The sequence below is a fragment of the Aedes aegypti genome, chromosome 1 (assembly GCF_002204515.2).
Source record: "Aedes aegypti strain LVP_AGWG chromosome 1, AaegL5.0 Primary Assembly, whole genome shotgun sequence".
Classification (NCBI taxonomy): domain Eukaryota; kingdom Metazoa; phylum Arthropoda; class Insecta; order Diptera; family Culicidae; genus Aedes; species Aedes aegypti.
The window spans coordinates 268,399,100-268,416,464 of NC_035107.1; the positions used below are offsets into that span (position 1 = coordinate 268,399,100).

Genomic DNA, 17,365 nt, shown 5'->3' on the forward strand with positions numbered 1-17,365 from the left:
AAAAGATTGGCGGCTTCCACGTTTGAGCTTGCATGAAGATCGTGGTAAGTTACGTTGTTAGGAACGCGAGCAGATGATTTTTGCTTTTTGATGAAATCCCAGAAACGAGATGGATTTTGCTTTACATTGTCCTGAACCTTGGTCAAATAAGCTCCATAAGCGTATAGTCAGATGAGATTTCAGCACTTTCAATATCATCACGCAACCACGTCTCGGTAAAAACAAGCACGTCATAGTCGCAGCTGGTTAGCAGGAGTCGCAAGTGGACAAGTTTGGTGCGCAATCCTCTGACGTTTTGATAGTACACCGAGATAGAACGATGTACGGACCTCAATGTTGCACGATTTTCAGTTGCTTCGGCAATGGAACAAACAGGGCTTGCCGACGATACCGTGGAATGATGAACAGAGAACGCGAACGAATCAGTTACGTTGCTGGAAACGGTAGGTGCATCCCGGTGGCGAGAAAAGTGCTGAAGATGATACTGTCTGATCACGGTTGGCGAATACGTCGAATAAGCGTTGAGAATTGGAGCTGTTGTCATTAGAAAAAATCTGGAACCAACAGAAGTTACTGGAGGGCAGATGTTCAGTGTTGATGCATACTTGCCTGTGAGGACTCTCGCCCATGCTGCATTCTGTTCATTCTTGAACTGCTCGCATTCGCCGTCGTTCCAGTCTCTTCTCTGATTCGGCGCCGATGAACCTAGTGGTGCTGTTGCTGTGCTACCTATGGCGGATCGTATGTGCATCCAGCCATCTTCAAGAGTGAAGGCGCCGAGCTGCTTTTCCGTTGGTAGGGCCACTGCCAACTGTTACGCGTATTCTTGGGTTACTTCTGAGTCCCGTAGCCGCTCGATGTTGAGCCGCGGCGTTCGGCCTTTACGAGAGTTGGTCATAGTCGAAAGTTTTGAGCTCATACATACAAAAATTAGGTAATGATCCGAATCTATATTCGCACTGCGGTATTTGCGAACATTGATTCGATTAGAACGTGGTCTATTTGATTTTATGTTTAATTATCGGGTGATCTCCAGATGGTTCTATGGATATCTTAGCGGGGAAAGAAGATGCTTCGGACTACCACATCTCCTTGCGTCCTACCTGTGCGTTCATGTCACCATCCACGATTTTCACGTCACGCGGCGTGAATGCATCATATATCTGCTCCAACTGCGCGTGAAACGTCTCCTTCTCATCGTCGGATCTCCCTTCGTGTGGACAATGACATTGATGATGCTGTAGTCGAAGAAACGGTCTTTTATCCTCATCTTGTACATTCTTCCGTGGATCGGCTGCCGCATCTTGCTCGACACTATGAAGCCAGTTCCCAGCTCATTTATGGTGCCACAGCTTTTATTGAAGGTAGTTGCTCGATTCCCACTTTTCCACCTTCTGTCCAGTCCAACAAAGTTCCTGCGGCGCTACGATATCGATGTTACGGGGATGTAGTTCGTCGTAGATTAACCTGTCCAACCTTCGAAACTAAGTGACTTGCAGTTCTATGTTCCAAGTTTCCAATAGTAATCCTTATTTTGTCGCGTGGGTCTTTGCCGATAGTTCCGGCTCGTATTATCTCCTATGTTATTCGCAATGAGCAGTTCTCGCTGAAACCAGGCCGCCATCGGCACCCATCATTAGAATTCCAATTTTATGTCACTGATCGCTAGTATATGCTAAAACTAAAGGGTGGTCCTTTCGGTTTTCTCAAATTGGTGAAATTCATTCTTCTACTTACAATCAAGATGGCGTCAAAATCCAAGATGGTCGCCACATTTTTTCACTTAAATTAATGCTCTTATTCTTCACTCGACTCGAAGAAAACACCAAAGATTGAAAACTTGTTTCTTTGTTGTACAAAAAATGATGTTTTCATTGATTTTACTCTCCATATACGTCAAAATAGTAGAACATGATTTATAAAATCGTTCATTTCATATGGTAAATACCATTGCTTACCTAGTTGTTGTAGCCTATCTTACTCAGTTTTTTTCTCAGCTTTCTGATCGTGACCTCATAATTCTAAACGAGCGGTGCGCAAATTGTGAAAAACGGCTTTCCTAACAAAATTCAAGATGGCGGCCAAACTCAAAATGGCAGCCAAAATTGTTTTAGTCTCAGATGAAAGCTATACCCTTGCTCTAAACGATGCCATTAAGTTTGTTATGTGTTTCAAGGGAAATATGAGACATATCACGTAAAAAAATACCTAAAAAAATGGGCTTTTTCGCAAACTGTTTAGCTAGCTGGCGTACGAGGTGCACCAATTTGAGAAAACCGAAAGGACCACCCTTTAGTTTTAACATATACTACTCTGTTTAACGTACCAACTAACATTAGGACGATCGCGCTGATGGGGCACTATTACCTTGCCTCTACCTCTTTCTTGCTCAGCTGCTGGATACCAGAACAAACGCTGTTTGAGCCGCACCTCCTGGTGGACATACAGTGAGAGGCAAAATAAAGTGCCCACCTTACCAGTTTTCGAATTTCTCTCATTGATTTGGTTCAAATTAAAGTTAACACACCTAAATCTTTTGTGATATTTTATTTTTGATGTTCTTTTAAAGTTGCACTTACGAAATTTTGATTAAAAAAAGAATTTTACTTAAAGAAAAAGAAAATCAATTTGTATTGAAAAAAAAGTAGTGACAAAAATAAGTGCCCACTTCCTTCTTGGCCCCAGAAAAGATGATTTAAGAAAAATAAAAAGCAATTTAATAGTTAATGTGTCCTCCTTTGGCCTTAAGGACTTGCTGGAGGCTCTTCGGCATGCTTTTCACCAGGTTTTGTAGGTGTTGTGGATCTAGTTCTTCCCAGGCGCGCTCCAAGGCTTCAAAATAATTATTTTTGTTGGTAACACCAGTTTTTTCAACCCTAGCATCGAGAATCGCCCACAAATTCTCGATGGGGTTGAGGTCTGGGCTTTGTGGAGGCCATTCCAGCGGTTTAATCCGACAAGACCGGAAGAAAGACTTGGTCTTCTTTCCAGTATGCTTCGGGTCGTTGTTCTAGAGAAATATGAATTTCTCTTCAAGGCCCGTCTGGATCAGCGAAACCTCCAGATTTTCCAGCAAGATGTTAATGTAGGAATCTGCCGTCATTATTCCGTCGATTTTCACGACGCTTCCTACTCCACTCCATGAAAAACACCCCCAGACCATCACATTTCATCACATCACACTTCCATGCGTCACCGTTCCTTGGATGTGGCGCTCCTGAAGCTCGAGCTGTCTAACCGAGAGCGGCGGGCTCGTGTGTGATGCAGAGCACCACATCCAAGGAACGGTGAAGCATGGAGGAGGAAATGTGATGGTCTGGGGGTGTTTTTCATGGAGTGGAGTAGAAAACCTCGTGAAAATCGACGGAATAATGATGGCAGATTCCTACATTAACATCTTGCTGGAAAATCTGGAGGTTTCGCTGATCCAGACGGGCCTTGAAGAGAAATTCATATTTCTCTAGAACAACGACCCGAAGCATACTGGAAAGAAGACCAAGTCTTTTTTCCGGTCTTGTCGGATTAAACCGCTGGAATGGCCTCCACAAAGCCCAGACCTCAACCCCATCGAGAATTTGTGGGCGATTCTCGATGCCAGGGTTGAAAAAACTGGTGTTACCAACAAAAATAATTATTTTGAAGCCTTGGAGCGCGCCTGGGAAGAACTAGATCCACAACACCTACAAAACCTGGTGAAAAGCATGCCGAAGAGCCTCCAGCAAGTCCTTAAGGCCAAAGGAGGACACATTAACTATTAAATTGCTTTTTATTTTTCTTAAATCATCTTTTCTGGGGCCAAGAAGGAAGTGGGCACTTATTTTTGTCACTACTTTTTTTTCAATACAAATTGATTTTCTTTTTCTTTAAGTAAAATTCTTTTTTTTATCAAAATTTCGTAAGTGCAACTTTAAAAGAACATCAAAAATAAAATATCACAAAAGATTTAGGTGTGTTAACTTTAATTTGAACCAAATCAATGAGAGAAATTCGAAAACTGGTAAGGTGGGCACTTTATTTTGCCTCTCACTGTACACTCGAGACGCACCTCCTCGATCTAGCTGATGTCAGAAGGACAACAGTGCCCAGGTTGCACTACCAGCTAAGTAAGCAATCCTAAACTGACGGTCGTTTGGAAATTCAAACAAAACACGTTGAATACACCAAAAGTAGTTTGTCTCTCTAGAGGCTACTCTTACAATTCATTCACCATAACTCCAAAGATTAGTCCAGAAATTTAACTTCTTCAAGGATTCTTGGAAAAAAATCTCCTGGAAATTCTACAAAAATTCTAAAGATTACTGAAAAAGTTGTTAAAGGAAACTCCAAAAACTATTCCAGGGATTTCTTAGAGTATCAGTTTAAGATTCATGATTCTTTTAAGCTAGGAAACTAATCTAGAAATTACTTCAAGAATTGCATCCCTCGGTCGCGACACCCTCTAATACCCAAACTTTAATTTCGATCTAAATATCATTTTTAGTTATCTAAAATCTTTCCAAACACGTTTGGACAATGATTTATTTTTATTCGCAAATCCATGAATTTGGGTTCTTGATTTTTATAATTTTTATTTTTGAACATCCCTATCCTTTTTCATTTTTTCTTGTAGCCTCTTCTAGTTACTGATTTTTGGCAAATGTAAAAATTCGAGTTTTTATAATATTTTTAGATAGATAGGTATATTAAGTTTTTATTATTTTTTTGTTTTTTTGTTTTTTTTTTTTAATTTTCCGTGTAATCAATAGAAAACGGATTTGAAATTATTCTAATACCACCAAGCACTTCTTCTGTGATAGGTTGATCGTAGAAAAATATAAAAGCTACGAATTTTTATATTACACGTTAAATGAACGCTAGGCATTTGTAGATTATATAAAAATACAATTTTTCAAACAATTTTCAAAAATACAAAAAAGTTTCAAGTCATAAAAAACTTTTCTTGTGTGTTATGAGTCAAGTATTTCAAGAATATATCGTTAACATTTTTTTTAAGTGTAATCCTCCCAGAATGCTTCCTAGAATTGGTTTTAGTGGGTCTCTCAGAGAGTCGAAGAAATCGAAAAAAAGGTACACAACCAATTTTTGAAATATTCCTTGCAAGATCCACAGCGGATTCCATAGTACAAACGTAGAAAATCGTATCTTTCCGATAAAACAGACGGTCCGAGGGCTTCTTCAAAACAATCTAAGAAAGGTAAACTTGGCGCATAATCTGGTGGTGATTTATTAGCATTCGACCGAAACTGATTCCGGATCGTCAGCATTTTTTTTCCACGTCACTTAAAACTCTAGATAAAACTACATCTTGCATTTATCGGCTTAAGTTTGTATATATCACAAAACGTTCTATAATTGTTTCACAATATTTTTGAGCGTTACGGTTGTTGTCACCTATGTTTCAATTTACTCTTACTTCGTCTACCGCACGATTCTAGTCTTAGAGCAATGGGATCAAGTTCAATTTCAATATGCTATTTCACCTGCTACTGGTTGAAACTTCGTATTTCTTGTTTGTATGTCTCCCTGTTCAAAAGTATAAATATAGTCAGTTTCGAGGATGCGATCCTGTATCAGACGAAGAAAACCACTGATAATTAACCATTTTTTCTGTTTAAGTACATCTGCTCCTACGAACGTACACACATACACATCCTAACACGAATATTCTGCATTTAAAACTAAAACCTAACACACGCGCTGCACGGTCAAGATAAATGCTTTCAGTTAATAACTACATTTGCGACTGTAGTAGGAAGTTCTTCGCTTCTCTGCTCCTAAATTCACAACGATACTGTTTGTTTTCTGTTGGCGAAAAAAATAAGGTTCTTTCGCAACCTCTGTCTTTCTATCTCTCTTTGTCTGTTTCTAGTACTTGGAGTACCCGGTAATAGATATTGTCACAGATTTTTTTTTGATTGACTGGACTGCTAGAAATAATCTATTTGCAATACTACCTATTCCTTTTCTCTCTCTAGGGTGCTTCTAAAGTGTATAAATTGGCATTTGTGTGGAGAATTTTTCGTTTCTCACATTAAGTATCATTATAACTGTAGCACAAACAAACAGGCGTAATCCTCCACAGTATTGTGGAGTCCACACCACACACAGTTATGTTGTGGAATCCACTCGACACATAGTACTTCGACCACCTTTTTAACGAATTCAAATGTATGGTAAGTGGTCAAAGGCCCATCAACAATTCATTCCTGTTCGTGTTCTACATTCACACACAACCGACCTCTGGTACCTGCTCGGTAAAACTGAGTTCTCGTAGCATTCAGCATTTACGACAACAATTGTAATTTTCAAATTTTCTGTCATGTGTTACATCTGATTGTTTGTGGCTACAGTGATCGATTGCTCTTCAAAGCGAATTTTATTTTGGCACGGTTTGACTTGATGCAAATCAGTCTTCACCCAATCTAAGGTGATTCTTTTCATGAGTGAGCAAGTATGAGGGTTTTGTGAAATATTACACACGCATGTTTGTCGCTCATGATTCAAATGGGGTGTATCCATTAACAAACTTACAATCAAAAATTGATATATTGATTTGGTTTTCGATAACGTTTCCACATACTGGAACCGCATTTAGAACCACGATAAAACCCTAGTTACTACTTATTATCGAAAAGGTTTGTTGGTATGAAGTCGTTCGGCATAACGCCATTTGGCATAATTTATCAAATTGGGCATCATTTGGCATAATGGTCATATGGAAAGACTATTTGTATGCCATGACGAACATAATACTTGAAAAGAAAGAGCATATAACTATACTGGAATTCTAGTTATGCCAAATGGCCACTCATTGTGTAGTTTATATCAACGATTGACAATGAACACATTCATGAAACGCAACGCCATACAAAACATATTACTTACTATCATCACAAAACGGTTAAAAATTACATTTTTGTCGACTGCTTACGGGCGATGTAGCCCATCTACGGAACAGTGTCCGCCTGATTTCATTTCATACTTTTCTCGAATAGGTACGTCAAAGTAGAAGTGCTTCGTGTCTACCAAATTGAACAGACACGGTGCAATCCGAAGTAACAAAATAGCACTTACTGTTGTACTTACGTTTACACAAATCACACTAGCTGATAGGGAATAAAAAATACTTTTAGAGTTTTTCTTTGTAGACATCTAGATGAGGTTTAGAACGAAAATCGATTACAGAATATAATATTTGCAATCATACCCTAAATAATAAATTAAAGCTGCAACACTTGTAAATAGCGCTTACATCGACTATGCAAAGATGGGCAGTTTGTGCCAAACGACTTCACGCCAAACAATCTTTATGCCATATGGGCTATCCCGTTAAGATTCAATGCTAGACAAACGCATTATCGATTCTGAGAACGGAAGGTCAATGTTCATGTACAAACGAGCGTGAGCGAACTCCCTAGCTGATTATACATAGTAAGAAAGCCGCAACACCTGAAAAATTGCCTACGAAATATGTGCGTCTCTTACACTCGTCTTGAGATCAATTTTAGCAACAACTTCCAACAGTCATATAACTAAAACACCATGTCATTACCCATTCTTAAAATCTACGTCATCCGGTAGAACCACCGTAATGGCGCTGGCCGTCGACGGGCTGTGCTCCCGGGGCAGCGAATACTTTTTCTTAAACGCCCGATCAAAATTAATCGGCCGCGAAATGTCCAGGTTGATTGGTTTGATGATCGAGTTCGAGGTCAACGAGTCAAGCTCGTGCGATTCCGAACCCACCAGTTCCCCGGCGGCCGAACTCGAGTTCGACAGCAGCTGCTCGGAAACCGTGTTCTGATGCAGATGGTTCAACCGATTCGTACCATCCATCTGTGCCTTCCCACTATCGCGCAATGCACTCCCCAGTTTCGGATACCGAAACTGCCCGAAACCAAACTGCGGCCCGATTACCCTCAGCAAGCTCATCAAGAAGAACGTAGCGTAGATCCAACTGATGGGCATTACGATAACCAGGAACACCCCGATCTGAATGTATGCCAGCACACTGGATGGAAGCATAAGCGCTCCCGCAATGCCCGTAGTGATCGCTGCCATCGCCGTTGGACCTATCATTCTTGTCAAAGAGTAGTGAGTCGATGATTTCCGATCCGAATCGGTCGACAGACGATAATGAACTCCATAGTGCAAGCTAAAATCTACCGCTAAACCTATTGCCGTACTAACGGCTACACTTTCCAGCACATTCAATTTCCAACCCAGCAGCACTAGAACGGCCACCGTGGTCAGAATCGTAAACGTAACAGTCACTATCGCGTACAAACTAATCAACACATTCAATGTTACTAAAAGCAACACCAACAGCGCTACACCCATGGCCATACAGATGGCCACCATTGTTCCCGTGGACAGCGTGTGCTGCAAGTCGAAAAACTCCAACTCACTTATGAACCACGCGTTCTGCATACCAGCAGGCGCGTCCTCCAGCATTTTCCCCAACCATTCTTCCACCGCCTGCACGAAGCCCTCAATCTCAGAATACGACATCGTAAATACCTGATTGCTCTCGTACTCGATGACGACGGCCTTCACCTGCGGCAGGCCACTTCCATTGACGAACGGCTGCCGGGCAAACTTCGGGCCGGCCACACCGGGTATGAACATCTCCCATGACGTCCCGTACAAGCTGGATATCCACTCCGGTAGACACTGATCGAACACTTCCGGCGCAAACGGAGATGGTGACACCTCGCAGCACGGTGTCCTGTCTATACCGGCCATGTAATCGTTACACCGTCGGGACATCCAGTAGATGAAGTTTTCGATGAAACAGTTCGGCAGCAGCATTCCGGAGCTATTCTGATAGAACGTCTGGTTCTTGAGGCTTTTGCAGAACTTCAGCAGCCACTGCTGCGACTCGGGGGCACTCATGTTGAAGCTCTCGTCGAAGTACAGCGAGCCGCGTTTTTCCGGATCAAGAAAGTTGCCCCGATCCACCGGTTGCACACCCCAGACGAAGCGCAGCGGCAGCTTGAAGGTGTCCAGTGTCTGTGGGAAAGAAGGTCGAAAAATTATGACTATTGTACGACATTCTCCGAATAGTATATTCCGTAAACTGTTTTCCCAAAAACTACTGTTCCACGAAAGACGTACATACTTCATTGATCCAGCCTTTCTTCGGAAATCTGACAAGTTTGGAATTTTAAATCTTACACCATTAAATGATAGCCAAGTCAAAAGCTAGTACAAATCACTTCTTGGAAATGTCACCTTAATTCTCACAACGGAGTTCTACACTAGCAGTTAAATTATAGGGCCACTTCTCACAGCCTCTAAGACTTTTTTTAGTCTGGTGGTTTCCTCCAGGAATTCCCTCAAAAAAATTTCAATGATTTTTTTTCAGGAATTCATTAATTTATTCTCTGATGTATTAACCTATGATTTCCTCCAAAATTATTGTTGGGGAATTCTTCAAGAAATCAACCGGTAATTATCGATATTATTGGATTTATCGATATCACCACAGTACTATTTTTATAATAATTTGTAGTTCAACAACATCAATATATGATGTTTTGATCATGATTTGGTTCTACTATCTATTGTAGCAAGGCATCTGCCTATAGCACTGGAATAATCTGAAAAGCGATTTGATCAAGGTTGTGCTTTTGTTCGTGACCAGTCAGTCTCCTGTATGAAGGGCCAAAAACGGATGTGCGGACCCGCAAGCAGAGACACTTGCACGAAACCCGCGGCAGAAGAAAAGAATCTCCTTCCAGAAGAAAGTTTTCACGAACAATTGTACAATCAAGCCCTCGATTGACAGAATACTTCCAATAGATGGGGTCGAAGAACCCGCCCTCAATCCACGAAATGTTAACAACAGGGACGAGGCAGGTGTAGATTTGTAACACTTGAACTTTCCGATGACCAATGATGGTTTGATTTATCTTATGGTTTCTTATTTACACTATATGCTACACACTAAAAAATTATCATGTTTAAAGCTGACGCAATCGTTAAAGTTGACGTAATTAATCGTGCCATAAATCAAAATATGATTCATTTTTGAATTATCGATGATGTAAACATGCACATCAACGAATCATTTCAATATTCCACTATCTGACTCGATTTTAAATTACAAGTAACGCAAAATTAAACGAACGATAACCGAATCATACAATGTCGTCGGGGGAATGTGAAACGTCATCGGAATAAAGTTGAAAGATCTTGTTTTGAACTAATTGTTTGGTGTTGCATATGTCACAACATATGCTAAAGAATTTATTTGGAGAAATGGACTGCTGAACAACCCGTTCGCCTCATCGCACAGAATCCATAGCGTTGTGAAAAAACCCACTGTAGGTAAAATGATTTGCTATTTGTGCAATGGAATATGAACTGTGTTGTACATGTGAAGAATGAATTATAATGCCAATTACATTTATGGTGTTCTAAATGCTTATATGTAATTGAAAAAGAATATTGGAAAGAAATTGTAATCGCATGCCTTCTGCGAGTTGAGGTTATGTTTATACTAAATTATGTCACATTTTCAAATTACAAGATGCGAGTTGTTTACAATTAAAATTACAATTCCGGCTTCTAAGATCTGACACAATTCTAAAATAACACGTAATTTTATGTCATTTCGCTCGCTTTAATATGTCGGTCTTTTATGACACAAAATTACATGATTATTTCCAAGTGTGTATACTTCACTCGCGAAACATTTCATTAGTGATTGTGTTTGCTTCACGCAAATTTAATAGGATTGAGATTTCTTACGCACCATATAATTATTTTTGTTTATTTTCATACTAAAAGGGGTTCAAAATCCAAAAAAATATGTTACGTATTTAATGGACAGTCCCTTAATGATAAGAAACGTAGGTCGAAAACTGCAAAATATTTGTTTTCTTCCGAATATTCTGTAATGTAACTACAACCCACGCAATTCAACAAGGCGTCACAATGTCACATATAGCGTCACTCGACGCTTCTATGCAAATCGCACGATGAACGCGTCACGCTTCGCTTAACGCGCCACGTTACTATGTCCTCTGCCTACAGCTTTAGGTTATTCCACTTCTAACACCACATTTCGTCTTTGTCATGACAACATAATGCTCGATGCGCTAAGTTTCACACACACACACACACACTTACTGATCTGAGGTACTCATGGCTTGCAGAAAATTCTATGCGCTCTTCAACTACATGATTTAATATAAATTCTTGAATTAAACGAACATGTTACGAAATATTTATGAAAAAGCACATGTCAACTGACAACAATTCATTCAACACCATTGAATCCCATTAAAACAACATCATTCAAGCTGCAGATAAAGAAACCCCTCACTTTCCTCCACGCACACGACAACACCAATACAATGACTTCGCCAGAGTTTTTTTTACTTCACATCGGCCAAACCATTACAAAATCGATTCATCACTTCGAAAAATACCATAATTTCACAATTTTTCACTATACACCATGAAAATTCATTCCTATATCAACTGACACGCACTATCCGCTTGAGAAATTTCTTCCATATTATCAAGACATTGCATTTAAAACAGGAACCGCTTCCGCGCACGTCTTTGCCGCCCGAGCACCATTATCCACTCCCAGTTCAACAACATCAATATATTTGCAATTATTCAATGAACCCCTCTAGTAAGGTTTTTAATGGTAAAATTCAGCTTTATTTACTTGTCAGTTTACATTAACAATACAGTTATTTACAAATCAAAGACAAACAATTATTTACTAGTCAAGTTTAAAACTAATGTCGTTTTCGTTTTTAGGAACTGGGTCGGTGATCAACACATGAACAAACAAACGTCAAACAAATTGTAGTCCGGTCGAACCTGAATCGGGTTGGGGTTGAAACTGGGATTCAGAACGGGTTGCGCCAGTTCCAACCTGGGTTCAAAAACGAATTCGACATAAGTTGAAACAATTCCGTCATTAACGTCATTAACGAAAAACATCTCCACTCTTGCCGTCCTTCTTATTCCGGACAACGCCGGTCGAATCAGGTCCTCAAACGCTAGTCGTCTCATCCATTCATAATCACTGTTGGTCTGTGCTGTTAGCCTCTGCTGTAGGACCGTCCAAGCCGGGCCAACACGAGCACAGTCGTGAGACTTGTGGTGGAGCGTTTCCACTGTTCGTCCATCGCAGTGTGCGCAAAACTCGTCTTCTCCATCCGCATCGCGGACAGCAGTTTGCGGTGCTCCCACTTCTCATTCACAAACAAGTACAGTATCCGCTGAAGAGAGCTGCCTAGCGCCGATATTTCGCCACGCACGTGGCCAGTCAGTCTGCAAGACGAAATGCAGGTGGATGAGACCGACGCGAGCGGAAGGTTTTTTTTTTGATGAGGGGTGAAATGTGGGAATAGTTGGAGAGGATTATTCTTAGGTCGGGATGGTCTATTAAGATTGCTGGGCGGGGATGATCGTGGTAGAGAAGGGATTTATAAAAGGAAAGGGAATCGATCGCGATTAGATGTCGGTTGATGGTCTGCGATTTTGCCTTGAAACTCTTGAAAGCCGGCATGTTCAGGTTTAGTCCTCCATGCTCCTTACTGCGAGCCAACTGCACTATCGGGACGCGGGCGGAAATTCTTCTACACAGAAAGGCGCTCATCGTTGATGTGATCTTCTCCGTGTGCACTCCAAAGGGTGGCAACACCGACGAAACGTACCACAACTTGCTTGTGCTGAACGTGTTCAGCATAATCACCTTCTGATACAGGGTCAGCATGCGCAGCGAGTGAAGCCACATTTGTTGGTCGAAATTTCCCACCAGCGCATTCCAGTTAGTACAGTCATTAATCGAATTGAGTTTGCGAAGGTAATACCCAACATTTTGACCACATTTGCTGTTTGCTGTTATTGGGTGGTAATTTGATTATTTTTGCAAAACCCGACATCAATCGCCATGATTTGCGCAGATTCAACCACGCGCCGGCAACAGCCTCGAAGCGAACGAATATCCCATTCATCAGCTCGATCTGCACAGCTGACGTTGACGATGACGCTGATATCGTCGGCATACGCAACCAGTAAACCGTTGCCACATGCTTGTTCGAGCCTACACACCAGGGGGTATAGTCACCCTGCCGAACCGAACGTTGAATCTCGAACGTACGTAAAGAGACGCCCGTTAATAGAAATGCGCGAGAGAAGAGCGACGAGATCCCGACTAAAGCCGAGCGAGCACATGGTGTCGACCAAGAATGAGTGGCGGACCCGATCGAACGCGTTCTCTAAATCTAAACTGATTAACTTACCGGCGCGCCTGTGGTGACGGAGACTCGCAATCCGGCCTTTCAGGGCAAGAGTAGCGTGAAAAATGTTACGCTCCGAGTTGGAGCAATTCTGCCCATGACTCAGCACGTGGTGGGCTGCATGACGCACGTTAGCCTGGATTTCAGAATGCGCGAGAGAAGCTTGTAAGGGATGGTACACAAATTATGTCACGCTAAATTTCAACTTTTTAGACCCCCCCCCCCTTTGTAAGGTTTTTTGTATGAGTCCTCCGAAATTTTTGTGAGGCTTGTCACGCTTGGCTTGACCCCCCCCCCTCGGAGCGTGACGTAATTTGTGCATGACCCCCAATCGCTGTTGTGCAGCGAGATAGGTCGATACGCTCGGGCCGTGTTATCGCCTCCCTTCTTTTTCACCAGTATGATGATGGGGAAGATTGCCTGCTAGTGCTTCGTTGAGCAAAAGATTGAGCTCCCGATGAATCACGTCGAAGAGACGCAGACAAAATTACCGTGGGATACCATCATTGCCGGGGGAACGCCGTGGGGCACTCGCTCAGATGATAGAGAGGATTTCTGCAGTTGTGATCTCGTCCGTGCAGGCTTATTCCATCAATCATCGTTCGCATGCAAACCCGTCATCGACGGTGTTATCCACTGCTTCTTCCGTGCACAGACCCGAGAAAAAGTTGTGCAGATTCGCTTCGCTGCTGGATCGCTGCTGGATCGGCAATGGTTTCGTTCTCCCCCGTTCGCAGCTGGGTGATGACGATTCGTCTCTCCGCCAATTGAAATATCGAAACGGGTTCTCCCACCACGTACGTTCCGTTAATAAAGATGTGTGAAAAGTTGCGTTGAAGCACCAACATTTCGTTCTTTAAACGGTTGATGGTGGGAAGTATTTCGGGATGCTGGTAGTACCCGTCGTACGCTAGCCGCAGCTCCGCGTATAGACGCTAATGTGTTTCGTGGAATTCGTCGAAGACAATCCGCGATTTACGTTAAAAAAAAGTTTTGATTCTGGGCTTAGCATACGAGATTCACCACTCGATCCACGAGCTGTAGTTTCTGTAGTAGCCGGGTGTGTTTGGAACTCGGTAACGTTTCCGTCGGTGAGCAGATGCGATCGAAGGGACCAGAAACCACGGCCCGACTCATGTCCTAGCTGGGGGAGACAAAGACGAAGTGTTAGCGCTTTGTGGTCCGTGAACGAGCATACATGCGTATGCGCGGTACGCAAATGCTCGCGCAATCCGTAGCTCACATAAATGCGATCGAGGCGCGATTGTGCTTGCGGCAAATGTACGTGAAACCGACATCCTTGCTCGCAGCACGCAATTAAAACCGCCAAGCGAGAATGACGTGCTGAGTGGGATGGCAGAGATAGTAGGCGAGATTGCCGTTCAAACAATCTTTCCGTGCGGCGCGCTGTGCAGAACCGGAGAGAGCGTGTAAATAGTCGTGTCTTGCACTCGCAGAGCAATCAAGCGGCCATCCAGGCTTTTCTCAACGTGAGATATCTGAATGTGCTTCTTCAGACCATCAGCTGTTCCTCTTCTCGTGTGGTTTACATTTGTGTATACAACGAAGCCAGGCAAGGAGAGCTGGTCTTTTTCCACTTCACTATCGAGGCTTTGGCTGTTGATGAAGGTGCGCAGCGCTTTTTTTTGCGTGGTGTTGGTGATGGTGCCGATGTTTATGGACGCTATATTGTAGGACGTGAGAGCCATTACAGTTGGTAATCCTCATCCTGCTCATCGTCATCGTCTTCTCGGCGTATCTTTTTGCCGGGTGGTCGGCCTCTGCTCCTCCTGCTGCTTGTGGATGCCGACGATTCATCGGTCTCGTTGCCGTTGCCATTCTTTCAGTGCGATCGCAGCGCATGGATTGGATTTTTGAGCAAGTCCACCACAGCAACATTGTTTTGGGTAGCATGGGCGGCTTGTTGAGTTGTTCGGTAAGACAACGACGAACCGTGCGCTCGTTGCTGTTGCGCCCCAGCCCGGCAATCTTGTCGGACTGACTGTTTGCTTTCGTCACCGGGGCAGACTGTTTAGTCCGACTCGGAGGCTTCGGAAGCTCGGAAAAAGCTCGCGACGAGGTGAGTGACGGCGTGGTAGGACCTACCGGTTTCGTGCTCGTTAGTTTCAAACCGGACGATTTTTTCGGCGGCAGGCGATTGTCACTTTGCTTTGCTACGTTGGCATAGCTTTTCTGCACCAGATTTTTTTTTTGTTCTGGACACATGATATGCCTGAGTGTGCCTGCTCTTTGCAGTGCTCACACGAGAGCACCTTCCCCTTGTATCCCACGCATGCTGGCTGCCCATCGATAGTGACCCACGAGTCGATGTTACGATGCAGTAGCATTCGTGCCGACCATATGCCGAGCGGTACGCCGGCGAATTCGCAACTCTCTCCCACGTTAGCTCGTGAATCGAGATCAGAAACTCGTCAATCTTCTCTTTCGTCACATCTTTGGGGAGTTCATGCACTTTAACTTCGACACTTCCATCCTCGATGGTTTTTTTTTGCACTTTTCTTTATTAGCTCATATTTTTATTATTTTCTGTCACCGACCTTGACGATCGCACATGTTCACCCCTACTGCACTGGAGTCTTTTCACATCGTCCTTGTTCAGGCCGAGAACTGTACAGCAAAAGCCGTGCACCTGCTCGAAAGTCGGCATCACCGGTCGGCCTTCTCTTCGGATCTCGCCTACAAGAAGATGATCGGCCACAATATCGTCACTACGTCCAATACGAATATCGAGAAGGCTCCGTCTCCATTTACACTTATTTAATTACATACTTACTGATAAAGGACTAGCATGTAATGCCTAGTGACACAGTCATGTCATGAAACCGACGATTTTCCCCATATATCTGATCAAATTTTCACTAAAACCCGTAAATCGAAATATCAATTCAAGGAAATTCAAGGAATGATATTTGGCACCCAAACTATCATTTAAAACTGTAAAGTTTAGATAGCGAGATTTCATGCATTTCCGGTCGTTCTTTTAGGCACTTCTACTTACATTATAAGTTTTCTCGAACCAGAAGAGATCCTTGTACTCGCTGTCATAACGCTCGAAAGGGTGGCTGCTGATGAACAATTTAAAATCTGGCGAATCCGGCAGTCGCAATTTGGGCCAATGTAGCACTATCACACCACTAAGCACACCAGTAACACCTGAGAACAAGATAATAAATCCAATATAGCACGTTCCTAATGGCAAAATGTTGTCCAAATGCACTTACCCAACAACACAATCCACAACAGTGGAACACTAATTACTAATGATATTATGAAGTCTTCTATTTTTCTACCTAATTGACTAATTGCCTTGAACGGGCACGTAAGCTTCTCCACGATGTTCTCCACCGGTTTCACCAGCGAGATGCACGATATCCGTTCCGCCACCGACACCGAAGCCGGCAGCCACGTCACCATAAGAAAGTAGTTGGCCATAACCGCCGTTCCGGAGAATATGCTGCAAAATGAGGAAGGATAAGACTTTGTGAACCTCCTAAATGTGTGTATGTCAACAATCCTTACCCAAAACACCTAATGGCTGTGATCGAGCTAACATACGAAGCATAGAAAGCGGCCGCAGTGGTCAACGACGTAACCAGCATGGCAAGGGATGCATGCTTCAGCGCACTGGCCATGATTCCAACTAGCGTGTCGGACCGTGCAGCATTTGCTTCCGACGCGAAAGCAGACGTCGAAGGTCCCAACGCAACTACGGCCCCTGTTGCCTTCACACGATCCGTAATGACGCATTGCCATATTTTGAGGAAGATGAATGCGTCGTCAGCTCCGATTCCTGAAGATAACATTCAATGAAGGTTCGTACTTGCATCCCTCAACCCTTTCAGGACAGATGAGTTATATTGATCCAGCTTCATATTTGTGGTCCAAGCGAACCCAGTTGAAAGTGGATCAATATCTGCGTCAGTTTATATAATTAGTTATATGTATTGGAAGAGTTACTTTGAGATATAAAGGATCTACTTTGAATAAGCTTTGGTTCAATGGAACAACTTTAAAGTCTTGCTTCACTGGAAGTTTGAGTGAATTAAGCTCTGGCACAATTTGAAAACTTAGAA

General features: G+C 42.8%; 1 protein-coding gene across 2 annotated transcripts in view; it reads right to left on the minus strand.

Annotated features, from left to right (window-relative positions):
• Window positions 1-5,208: 5,208 nt before the first annotated feature.
• The window catches only part of LOC5573322 (protein dispatched), a 29,797-nt gene continuing 17,640 nt past the window's right edge, over window positions 5,209-17,365 (minus strand). For both annotated transcript variants that reach the window (XM_021837761.1, XM_021837760.1), the window contains 4 exons: window positions 16,812-17,082; window positions 16,514-16,746; window positions 16,291-16,445; window positions 5,209-9,012 (listed from right to left, as the gene is read on the minus strand). In XM_021837761.1, coding sequence (XP_021693453.1) covers window positions 7,549-9,012; window positions 16,291-16,445; window positions 16,514-16,746; window positions 16,812-17,082 — 2,123 coding nt within the window. In that variant the 3' untranslated portion in view covers window positions 5,209-7,548. The remainder of the gene's footprint in view (window positions 9,013-16,290; window positions 16,446-16,513; window positions 16,747-16,811; window positions 17,083-17,365) is intronic.